At 41.0% G+C, this 12763-nt stretch overlaps 1 protein-coding gene across 12 annotated transcripts in view; it reads right to left on the bottom strand.

Annotated features, from left to right (window-relative positions):
• herc1 (HECT and RLD domain containing E3 ubiquitin protein ligase family member 1) overlaps positions 1 to 12763 on the bottom strand; it is an 87280-nt gene that overhangs the window by 20507 nt on the left and 54010 nt on the right. For 8 of the 12 annotated variants that reach the window (XM_079663634.1, XM_079663635.1, XM_079663637.1 and 5 more), the window contains 9 exons: positions 12465 to 12668; positions 12241 to 12342; positions 10834 to 11007; positions 6344 to 6643; positions 6193 to 6258; positions 5961 to 6086; positions 1074 to 1212; positions 419 to 600; positions 111 to 266 (listed from right to left, as the gene is read on the bottom strand). In XM_079663634.1, coding sequence (XP_079519760.1) covers positions 111 to 266; positions 419 to 600; positions 1074 to 1212; positions 5961 to 6086; positions 6193 to 6258; positions 6344 to 6643; positions 10834 to 11007; positions 12241 to 12342; positions 12465 to 12668 — 1449 coding nt within the window. The remainder of the gene's footprint in view (positions 1 to 110; positions 267 to 418; positions 601 to 1073; positions 1213 to 5960; positions 6087 to 6192; positions 6259 to 6343; positions 6644 to 10833; positions 11008 to 12240; positions 12343 to 12464; positions 12669 to 12763) is intronic. The other 4 variants (XM_079663639.1, XM_079663631.1, XM_079663632.1 and 1 more) reach the window with 1 other exon arrangement.

Raw genomic sequence — 12763 nt, 5'->3', positions numbered from 1 at the left:
TATATTTGTTAACCATTAAAAACTCAGCATCTTGTAGAAAATAGTAAAATCTATTTAATTAAATACATCTCATCATCTCTCCATGGTCATTTTTCAATGTTCTTTCCCACCTGTCCGACATGGTAGCCCTCCAGAGCGGTGACCTTCTCTGGGAGCTTCTTGTTGGAGGTGTTCCCCAAACCCAGTCTGCCGTAATCCCCATTACCAAATGTGAAAAGCTTTCCATCAGCTGTCACCACTGCCGAATGTTTGAACCCACAGGACATCTAAAGGGCAAAGAGAGCAAAGAAAGGAAGATTGTGACTGCAAGTGCCAAAGTGATATATTACCTTTAAGTACATGAGACATAGTCTAATGCAGTCTGTACTGTTCCCAGAACAGAATAGAATCCCTTTTTACTGACAGGATGAGAACTGACCTGCACCACCTCCTCTCCTTGCAGAGCTTCGATCTGTCTCGGTCTGCGCTGGCGGTCGCTGTTCCCGTGGCCTAGTTTACCGTAGTCCCCGTCCCCCCAGCTGAACACCTCCCCGCTCTCAGTCAGAGCCATGGAGTGACCGTCACTGCCACAGGACGTCACCAGCTGAGTCACAACGAAACCTGAGGGGCAAAGAGATGACCAGTCAGGACGGAGGTAGCTACAAAACTACTAACTACTAACTATTAACACATGAGTAGGTTTTGCTAAAGCATTCAATCAATCTAGGTATCCCTCATTGGATTCTCCCCTCTTATCAGTGCAATGAGTATGTTTCAAGTAAACCAGTGATGTGTCAGGTCCATTTTGAATCAACACTTTCAGGTTAAAGGTAGTGAAAATTAATTAAATTCAAAACTTTCTCAAATCAAATCTTATTATATATGTTTTGAGCCTTAGTCGTTTATACATTTTGTTATTATTAGATTCAATTAGTGATTCAAAAGGATTTAGATTTGATGATATGTTATCAAATCCCAAGAGGACACGTGAGCACATCTTATTTTCAAACACACAAACAATTATGAATCAGCATTTTCATTGATATGCATCTAACAGCATGCGTGATAAGAAACGAGAGGTATTTCCGCTTCACCTTGTAGAGCTGAGATGACGGTGAGGACATGCAGGTCGTCAGAGTTGCCCTGCCCCAGGCGGCCGTAGCTCCCCTCCCCACAGGCCAGCACCGTCCCGTTAGGCTGGATCACAAAGGTGCAGTTCTGACCAGACACCACCTGAAGGAGCAAAGGTTTGAAGAGGAAACAGATACATGAAATAAAACAGTGATAGTACTTTGCTCAACTTTTTCTCTCTAGTCCTAAACAACGAGATCCTATATGCATAATGGGCTTTATTTGATGATACTACTTTACTTGTTTACCCCTTAGATGCATAAGTGGGTATTCTTGCATCGTTACCAAACCTGTGAAGTTTTGGTCTGTTTGGAGTATTTTCACTGAAGTTATGAGAAAACCGTGTTTCAAGGCGTGCATTGTGTTGCTATGGCAACGGCATTTGAAGAAATCTCAAAACTGTCCCGTAGATGTCTTCACGGCTGGACTGTTAGCACACGTGAAGTTTGAGCACTTTTTGAACATTTTCATAGGAGTTATAGCGGCATCATTTTTTATGGCGAGGGATGCGTTTCCATGGAAACGGCATATGGTGAGATCTCATATTTTGCGTAGAGCTGTTGAGGCATGGACCGGTGATATACAAGTGAAGATTGGGGGACGATTGGACCGTGTCTATTGGACTTACAGCGACATCCTGTTTCATGGCGAGTGGTCTGTCGCCATGGCAACGGCATTTGATGACACCCCATAATACGCTTAGATGCGTTGATGGCTGCATCGTTACCAAATCTGTGAAGTTTTGGGCTGTTTGGAGTATTTTCACTTAAGTTATGAGAAAACCGTGTTTTATTATATTACTCTCTCTCTTCTCTTGACCTTCGTCATATGATGATGACGCCCCATAATTGACGTAGAGCTGGGTTATGGCTAGAAAGGATCCGTCTAATGTAAATATGACGTCACGTTCTCTTTCTAACTCTCGTTGTAATCGGAGCGGCTCGGTTGTAATCGGAGCGGCTCGGAAGCGCAGTCACGTGGCTGAATGTTTACGTTTGGGATGGCGAGAAACTAAACTATATTAAATATGTAAATACTTGTTAGCGGTCTTGCTGTTGAAAGAAGAATGACAACACTGTAGATCAGCAACACTATGGTTTATTTTGTATTCACAGGCAAGTCAACGTTGTTGCAGTAAAAGTCCCAAGATAGCTCCTGGTGCAATAAAATGTATGTTGCATGTTACTGCTGTAGATGTGTTTACCTCTTTTATATCCCGTTGGGTAGTTTAATCTGCAGCAATGCACCATATTCTATAATATCATCATATATGTGTCGCTTTGTCTCTGTCGTATCTTTCAAAAGTAAAGTGAAACAGCTGTTTTCAGCTTTGTGATGATGTATTTTCCAGCTGATCCAAGAGGCTTTTTAAACACCTTACTTGGCTTAAGAGGGAGGAGAATTTTCTCAACACATAAAGGAACACTTTATCCTTCAGTTTATCACAAACATTACATCAACACATTTGGAGATCCTAATTTGAATCCAGTCTGTAATTTGATATTAAGGTTTTAATAATGAAATGAGGTCATGAATCGAGTTCAAGGTTAAGATCATCTTTATTATGCTATGTACAAAAATGAACATACAACATTAATATAACAGTAACGAATAAAACAAAATAACATTATGCAACTCTGATCTTCTTGCTGATACTTTTCAAAGTTAATTGTACATTTGCTCTACTTCTCCTGCTACTGTTTGCTCTGCTTTCAACTTCTCTTTCAACTCTGCTCTTTACTCTGCTTTCCCTGTTTCCTCTGTTCTCCTCTCCTCATCTTCTCCTCAGACTATCCTCGTTTTGCTGTATCCTCTCCTCTCCTGTTCTCCTCTCCTCATACTCTCCTCCTTTTGCTGTCTCCTCTCCTCTGTTCTCCTCATCTCCTCTCCTCCTTTTGCTGTTAGATATTTAGACTGTAATGACAGCTTATGATATACTTTTTATAACTACATCAATCACATGCAATGGATTCAAAAGGTTGTTTTACTTAGCACCTCTTTACAGCTCCATTCATCTCCAAGCTTCCAACATTCACCTGGCGGTGGTGCCTTGGATGAAAACAACTTTTGATATGATACAATACAACAACAATAGTTAACACCTATCCACAGCAATAAGCACAATGAGAAGACTAATGGTCTCTTTTATATCAGTTTCTATTGGAGTGAAATGAACTGTGCCATGTCACATAGGATTGGAATGGATGATTGGCTGTGTTTTGTGAATATAGAGGAGATGGCAAAAGTAAATATACTTTGTTCTTACCTAAAGCATCTATCCTCCTCTTCGTACCCCTGCCTGCTCCTCCCGCATTAGACTCTGGGGACTTAGCTTTTAAAATCTTGTTCAAGCTGTCCACTCTGTAGTTGGATCTCATGAACTCAGCTTTATGACCCACCCGGCCTGAAAAAGGGTGTCTACGATGGCTGGTACTGAGAGGTGTTATGGTCCTCTTCTGCCTTTTGTGTTTGGGGGGGCGTGAAGGTGAGAGGAAGACTACTGTCATGTGGGGTGTGTTGCTTTACGTCCTCCAAAAGATCATTTAGTCTTGATATCACTGTACACATGAACGTCTCATCCTGTAGGTGGTATGTGTGCTCAGTAATTTCCCGCAATAAGGTCCCACACTGCTGTCGTTTCCTATCTCTTGAGGACTTTGAGTGGTTACCACTGCTCTGATTACAACGAGAGATAGAACGACGTCTCTTCTCGATGTTCCCGCGATCTTCCCGCGTCCCGCCCACCCCGACCCTTTCCGATTACAGCCGAGCCGCTCTGATTACAACGAGAGTTAGAACGAGAACGTGACGTCATATTTACATTAGACGGATCCTTTCTAGCCATAACCTTAGAGCTGTTGAGGGCAGGACCATTACCCTTTATCTGAAGTCTGCTGCTCTGAGCATGTCAGTTGGAACGATGACATCATCGTGTTCCATTACACAGGTGTTTATATTTGAGTTAACGAGGCGTCCAGAGATCAAAGGTTTTCATTGTTCTGAATGAGAGATAAACCTCTTACATGTGAACATTTTGTGGAAGAACCGTAACAGATATCTGTGAAATTTGAAAACGTGAAGCATGTCAAGGAAGTTGAGTATCTGGAGTGTAATTTTTGTGTACTTTCGGGTTAATAATGTGGCATTTTTGGCAGTTTAACTAAAAGGTGTGTGGCTGCTGCTGTGAGGAAATATCAGCCTGAAATAACAATGGGGTTTAATGGAGGAATGTTGAAGGTTTTTGTCACTTCATGCCCTCAAAAAGCATTTGGTTTAATTGTCATTTTTCAAGCTACAAGATGTTGTCCTACGTTTGTCATGAAAAATTATGTCTCAGGAATGTAGGGTTTGGGAATTATGGCAGTTTAAAAAAAATATATGAAGGCACATTTCAAGATTTTCTACCCTCTAGCTGTGACATCACGCACTCTAGTTAATGTTAAAATCTGAAGAAAACCTCTATAACAAGGTCTGAACAATGTTTAATATGTCTAAAAGTAAGAATCAGATTTAAAAGTTGTTTTCCTCGAATAATGTCAGAAAGATGTGTAACATATTAAAGTTTGAGGTTTCTGAGTGAAAGTATGAATGAACAGTTAGCAGATGAAGTCGCATGAAGATTTGTTGAAGTCTGAAGAATTTCTCCATTGACTTCAATGGTTAAAAATGTGATGTATTATGGGATGTATCTCTGGAATTATGAAAGTTATGAATGAGAAAACTAATAGCCATCGATTCCCTACCGAGCTGAACGTTTTGATGTTTGAACAGAGTTTCTGCAATGTTCAATGCGGGAGAAGAAGTGCCGCAAAATAAGTCGGCGGAATAATAATAATAAACTTTTTCTGCGTAGAAGAACAAGTAGTTGGAATGCTGTTAACAGCATTCCCACTAAATAATAATAATACATTATATTTGTATAGGGCTTTTCAAGGACTCAAAATCGCAGGTTAGGGTGGGGGGTATAGGACTATCAAGCTTGATCAACCGGCATGGATTGATGGGGGGCTATGAGTAGACAGAGAAGAAGAGATACGTTTTAAAAAGGGACTGGAATACTGTGAGGGTCTCAGAATAGTGGAGATCTTTGGGACAATATGTTCAAAATGTTTTTATTCAAAATGTTGAAAAAATGTCGAAAATTATAAATTGTGAAAAATTAAACAAAATATTTTCAAAAATGGCATAAAAACACATATTATTCTAATACGGGTCCTTTTAGACCCACTTATGGAAGAGTGTAGGGTCCAGTCACTCGTGCATCTAAGGGTTAAAATAATACTTCATAGTCAAAATAACCGTTTGTTAACGAATGATTCCTCACTTACCTTACCTTTATTAGCCTCGAGTTTAAAACACTTTGGACACATTAACTCTTTCAAATATTAAGGTTTGTGGAATAGTGATCATTTGCGTGGATTAAAGAGTCTTGGGTTATGCTAAAGTTTGTAAACAGATGTTTTGATACATTCATAGTACAGTTTTTGTTAGTGTACTTAAAATGATCTATCATTTTCTATTTTTTTGTTTCATATTTGACCCTGGGTGCATGCAAGAAAAACAAAGTCAAGGTGAAACCCGGTGAGTAATAGATATTCAGATTACCTTTTTGTGGGTGAAGTATTCCTTTGAGGCAAAAATATGCAACTAATAGTGCCAAATTGTATAGTAAACCAACACTCTTATTTATAAAGCACAATATACAAGATCACACTTTTGACCCAAGGGTTTTCATTTTGCACAAATAATCTTCTACATAGATTATACATCCTTTACTGTGATGTAACTGGATGTGATGACAAACAACAGGCTGGTGTGGTTTATTAAGACATGACATACAGTATGTTTACCTGTTGTGCCTGAGAGAAGGACGGAGCGTTGGTCGGCACCAGGATGTTTCTGCCGGCCTCTGCCAGCTGGCCGTGTCGCCCTGCGCCCCACAGATACACATCGCACTTCCCCCCAAGGTGCCAGTCCTGCAAACACACGTATGAAACATAGCAGTTATAACCAGCTGAGTCTGAGGAGAACAGACCAGACAAACCACTTATTACAGCTAATCTGGGTCTCAGTCTGAATTACCTCTGGTCTTGAGGTGGCCCAGGACATGATCTGTTCATCCACCCCATGCGCCCATTTACTGTTGTCCTGGAAAAACAGAGTGCAAACACAGTTATTACACACACCAGTAGGTGTTAATTACATTCGGAAAATCAGCAGCCCCCTCCCTCACCATAAGCAGAGTCATCTCATCTTTGGGCACAGGCTCCATGTCGGGAACAGAGAAGGACTCAGAGAAGGTGGCTCCTCGAGCGAGGGCCTCTGCCGCCTTGACGGTTGTAGAGAAGCATTCTAACCAGGCCCACTCGCTGGCAGACCAGACTGCGGTGCCGGACTCTGGGGGGCAGTGGCGGAAGCTAGGAGGCACAGGGGGGCGACACAGGAGCAGGTCCAGGTGGAGACCCACAGCCAGGGAGGCCAAGCACTGCATGTAGGCGCTGTGAACGAGCTGCTCCCCACATACAACGTGGGGCTTGGGGAGGAAATAAGAAGGAAACATTAGCAATAATGGCAATAATAAATTAAAATAACACTAAGGTGCTTTAAAGTCATTTCAGGCAAAGTCATCTTCCTTTTTTTTGTTTGTATGTATTACTTTTTACTTTTATGTATCATTCCTATAATCAAAAAGGGCCTGCTTCCTCAGCGTAGAGCTAAATAGAGACAGAACGTGACAGAAAGCAGCATGGTGCTCCATTTAAACAGCAGGCGAGGCCATAAAGAGCAGCACCACATGTCATCATTCCTGCAGCTCACACTCGGGACCAATTCCAATCCACCCCCTCTCCCTGAACATTTCCACTCAATTTGCGTTTGCGTCAACGGTCCGCCGCATTTAGTGCCGTGATAAACCAGCTAGTGGGGAGTGGAAGTGTGGCATTAAACCGTCCAATCGGAAGTCTGCACTGGTCCTGACTTTACCAACTGCCCTGCCTGAACATGTGCAACGCTGTTTGTGATTGTAATGACACAAGCTGTCTTCAAATAGTTCTGTAAAACATTTAGTAATAACAAAATAAGTTAATTTAGTTTTGTCATACAGATGTTAACTTGATTTGGAGTCAGGCCTCAGAGTTGGCTTGGATTATTTTAAGTATGAAAAATAATATAATTACATACAAGAGCTGCAGCATTACAATGTGACCATTTCTGCCTCGATTTCACTAAAAATTACATTTATATTCATACATAGAATGTATGCAGTGTTTCCCCTATATACAAATAGTGGCGGCGCAGCGCCGCTGCTGAAATATGAGCGCCGCTGCTAGGGGGCGCCAGCAAGGTACCAAAAATAATAGTTTTACTTTTTTCTTTTTTTCTTAAAATAATAATAAGTGGCAACCCTTTTTGATTTTTGATTGTTTGTTATGTGGATTTGTAGTATTTGTGTTACTGTATGGTGTAAGGTGTATTTTTGCTAAATCTTGAGACATTGCCACTGTATGTACTAGGCAGGGCCAATTTCTGGCATAATACACAGGCGGTCGCCTAGGGCGCCAGATCTGGGGGGCGCTGCTCTGGGAGGGAAAAAACATTTTTGACCGTTGGCGCTCATCCAAATGTTCGGCCTAGATGTAACAACATTCATAATTAAGTAAATGTAACATCCTTTTCACCCCGATTACACGTTTAATTTGCTCTGTACGATGGGCGCTGTAAGTGATGAAAGTGGGGGATGTTGGCTTATCAGGCGCCCGCAGCTCACAGCCAAAGTGCGAGCGTGGTAGCGAGAGAGCGAGCAAGGGAGAGGGCGCACCGGTACCGGCGCTGTTGTTATTAGAATCTGGTGCTAGCTGCGCTAACGGATATAAGAAGTAGATGTTTCTCCAACCAGGGTGGAGGAGAGCTCTCGTGTCAGACTGAGAGGCTCAGTGAGGTAAAGGACTCTGAGTGTTTAGATAGTTAATTTTAGTCTAAGTTATCTCAGTGGGTCTCAAACGTTTTGACCACAAATTATGTAAACACATATTTCCAAGGCCCTCATTTATAATTATTAGGATAAATAAAAACAGGTTTGAAATCATTCCAATGTATACTATAGGACAGTAAACCAAAAGTATCGTTTAAATTTGGAGAGATACAAAAATATGCATAAATAAATAAATGTTAACTAGGTAAAATAAGATATGAATGAACAACAAAAATAAAATAAGCTACATTTATTTGTTATTGGCTATGGTAGGTTATTGGTTATGTTCATATACAGTACTTATTTGATTATTCAAATGTAAACCGATCTTTTTCATATGGGCATTTTAGAGTTGTACCCCCTAGATCAGGGGCCGTATTCACAAAGGATCTTAGGGCTAAAAGTAGCTCCTAACTGGCGAATTTAGGAGAAACTCCTAAACATAATGGGCGTGTCAGTCTTAAATTTAGGACTCCTCATTTTATTCACTAAGAGCAATTCACAAAGTGTTTTAGGCCTAAAAGTAGCACCTAAGTCTGGGAGAGCTTAAAAGTCCTCGAGAGGACTCCTAACTCAGACAAAGAATCTCAAAATGGCTGCGAGACGAAATGTTTTGGAGACAATGGAAGACCGTGAATTGATCAAGAGATATAGGCTAAATGGTGAGGGTATCAAACTTGTTGTGGAATTAGTGCGGGATGCAATAACATCCCCGACTAACAGGAATAACCCGATTAGTCCGGAAATAAAATGTTTGGCAACACTACGATATTTAGCAACAGGGAAAATGCAACTTTGCAATGCCGACGATTTAGGAATATCGCAACCATCAGTCAGCCGTGCCATAAACCAAACCATCAACGTGCTCTCTAGACCACATATCATCCAACAGTTTATCCGGTTTCCTTTGGACAATCAACAACTACACAGGATCAAAGCCAACTTCATGGCAATTGCAGGTATGCCCGGTGTGGTCGGTGCTATTGACGGGACGCACATACAAATAATTGCGCCATCAAAGGATGAGGACGTGTTCGTCATGAGAAAGAAAGTACATTCCATCAACACGCAGATTGTTTTCATTCATCATGATAGGGGGACTTGAACGGCGGTATGGGCTGTTATTGAAAGTGTTTAAGTGCTGGAAATATGCTCATTGGATAATAGTTTGCAGGGTGCTTTTAATTGCCTCCTTGATTTAATGCAATTTACGTATTTGTATTGCTTGCTCTCTCTCTTTAACGTGCATATACAACGTCATTATCGTGGTCTGCACACACTTGTCATCATGCGTGTATTCTGCTAACTGCACTGTCCATAACTATTTGATAGGAATACATTTCTAGCCTAGGCTATTTCCTTGTTTTTCTGTGATTTTGTGGGCTCGTTTGTGGGATGTTGCGGATGAGTTTCACCAAGACCGCCTGCTCTGAACAACCAATCACCGTACTGACCGCTTCTAAACTCATGCACGAGAATTTACGTAATCCATAGCAACGGCGCGTCACTCTTAGTGATTTATCCTTAGTATGAGTAGGTCTCAGCGGCTTTGTGAATAACTTTTAAGAAAAAACTCCTACGTAAAATGTTTTAGCGCCAGTTAGGAGCACTCCTAGCGGTAAGATAAAATGCTTTGTGAATACGGCCCCAGGTCTCTAGTAATTGTGTGCTCAAAGTGCACCAGATTGAAGCATTTTACTGTAAAATGTTAATTAAAAAAATCTTCCCGGGGGGCATACCCCCGGACCCTCCTAGAGGATGTGACGTCCACCCCCCAATTCAAACATGTTTATACAATACTGAATACATTTGAAGCCATTTTGACTTATATTACCTATGTCAATAAGTTTCTGTTTTTGCAGTGTATTTGTCTTTTGTAGAGATTTTTCATTTATTCTTTATATAAAATGTCGCCTAAAATCTCACCTAGGGCAGCAAATTGTCTAGATCCGGCCCTGGTACTAGGCCTCAAGAGCCTTTCTTGTGCTGACACATAGAAAGAAATTGGCGGGCGGGGCGCACTTCGCACGCGCACACACTAAAAGATTCCACGCGCTCCGCGCTCACATTATGCTGGGCCCACGTGCCTTGGCACCGCTGCTATGACTCCATCCTAGGGGAAACACTGGTATGTGTTAAAAAGACCAGCATCTAGGCATTGGGGATTCTTAATGTTGTGTATATTGGGAAAATAATATCTCCCAACATTCAAAAAGCTTCTAAAAACTCAACTGTGTTAAACATACTGATCAATAAATGTTTTGCTATCACCACTGACATGACTATATAATGATCAGGTAACATGATATTAGACTTTCCACTGCCACCATCTGCTGGCTGACGTGATAAAAGCACATGTTAATTATTAACATGGGCTACAGTGTGTTGGATGTTCATTGTTGACTAAGTAATATAACAGGTGTATTATCAGGTTACCATTACACAGGGCTGGAGAGGCTGGAGGGATGTTGTTATTTACAGTAGGTTAAAAGCTGCCATTAGCTGGATGTAGTCTAATTATACAATATGGTTGTACTTTCAAAGATTTTGAGAAATGGGCCATTATTGCATGCTTATGGTAAAAGATAAAGGAGTAATAATAACATAGCAAATGCTTTGAATTACTTAGATCTAAAACCCTTTGTGCTAAAAAAAAAAGTTCAAACTGTGTTTGGTCTTGTACATATCTAGGTTATTAAATACTATAATGTATTAAATGTTGTGAGGCTATAGATACAAAACTGTCCCTATACCTTCTCGTAGGCGTACTGCTCCTGCAGTATGACAGGCAGTCTCTCCAGGAAGGCCCTCATGCAGGGTGCCATGCTGAGGCCGACCACGCCCTGCTTCTTCAGAGCGGTGCGGCAAGTGGCCAGCACATGGTTGGATACCATGAAGTCTTTGGAGCAGTTCACAACCAGCACATCCTGGAATTTATCAGACCAGAGAGACAATAAAGATTCAGTGATGCCGATAGAAACCTCCTGCAAGACTGGCTATTCCAGAACAAGTTACTTTTGAACAAAACTAAATCCTTCTCTATGATCTTTGGTACCCGACACAAACTCAAATCTTTGACTGGCTCATATGATATTTCTTGCAATGATGGTTCAATTCTGCATAGAGTTGACAGTTTTAAATATTTAGGGGTATGGCTTGACTCTAACCTTTCATTCAAACCTCATATTGATCATATACTGCATAAAGTAAACTTTGGTCTCGGTACTCTTTACCGCTCTCGGCACTGTTTTACCTTAAAAGTTAGGAAAAAACTTGCTACCCAACTGCTATTTCCCTTATTAGACTATTGTGACGTTGTTTATCTCAATGCTCCGAAATCTGTTCTAGCCCCGCTAAACATTGCTTACAATAGAATGTGTAGATTTATTCTCGGTTGTGATTTCCATACACACCACTGTGCACTGTACCTAAACCTCAATCTCCCTTCTCCTGATTTGAGAAGACATTTGCACTGGCTTGAGTTCATTTATAAAAGTTTCAACTTTAATTATCCCCCATATTTGAAACAGTATCTCTTTCGTTTTACATCAACCCACCAAGTTAGACATACCTCTCAGCTCTTCTTCACCGTTCCTCTAGTTAAAAAGGACATTGGCAAAAGAGCCTTCAAATTTAAAGCTCCTGCTGATTGGAATAACTTACCTGCTACCATCAGATCTCTCCCTACTCTGACTTTGTTCAAGCGTGCATTGTCGTCTCACCTCAAGGTTGAATGTTTTTGTATGACCTGAAGTACTTTATTTATTGTTTAAGGGTTGTTGAGGTTCCATCTTATTTCACCATCTCCTCATGAGATGACCCACCTATTGCCCATTTCTAAGTCTTTATTTCTAAGTCTTTATTGTTATGATTTTGTATATATAGTACAGCTACTCTACTTTACTCTACCCAATGATATGCATTCAATGTAACCGCCTATAATGTATTACCATGTGCTGTATGCTTAGGCTGAATGTTTGTAATTTCTTGGTTATTTCTTCCGATGTATGTGTGTGAATGTTGTTTGTATGTTGTACTTGTTTGTTATTTGTTTTCTTGGGACCCCCTTGAAAACGAGGTGATTCACCTCAAGGGGTTTATCCTAATAAAGAAATTTGAATATAAACATGAAAAATACACATCAGGCTAAGACAACGTACCTTTGACCTGTTGGAGCAGACAGCAACACCTACATCTGGGATCCAGACTATATTTTGGATTGCACCTGAACCGGCTACTACTGACTGGAGCACTGAGCCATCCTGTTAGATACACAAACACAAGATGAACCAGTTAGACAGTAAGATGAATTTGAATTAAATCATTTGTTCTTCAATGCATACGACTTTTACCTGCAGTATTTGCATTTCTGTTTGTATCTTACCCTCAGGGACCAGATGTTCATAAGGCCTCCCACTCCTCCAGATGCCAGAGCCAGACCATCGGGGCTGAAGGCCAGCGTTCTCACCGGGGTGATGTGGCCCTTCAGCTGGAAAACACACGTTGCACCTTTACCTGACCACCGGGAAGACTGCAACACAGTGACAGCAGGTGAGTGGAAGAATGCAGCTTCTTTTCTCCTACGACTCTATGTTTGTGTGAAGAGATAAAACAGGTGTCAGCAATATCAAGAAGCCAAGACAAAATGCCCTCAATCCTTCATCAAACGTACAGGAATACATA

Source organism: Notothenia rossii, assembly GCF_949606895.1.
Source record: "Notothenia rossii genome assembly, chromosome: 2".
Taxonomy (NCBI): domain Eukaryota; kingdom Metazoa; phylum Chordata; class Actinopteri; order Perciformes; family Nototheniidae; genus Notothenia; species Notothenia rossii.
Note: the sequence above shows the minus strand (reverse complement) of the source record. Positions and strands in the feature narration are given on the sequence as shown.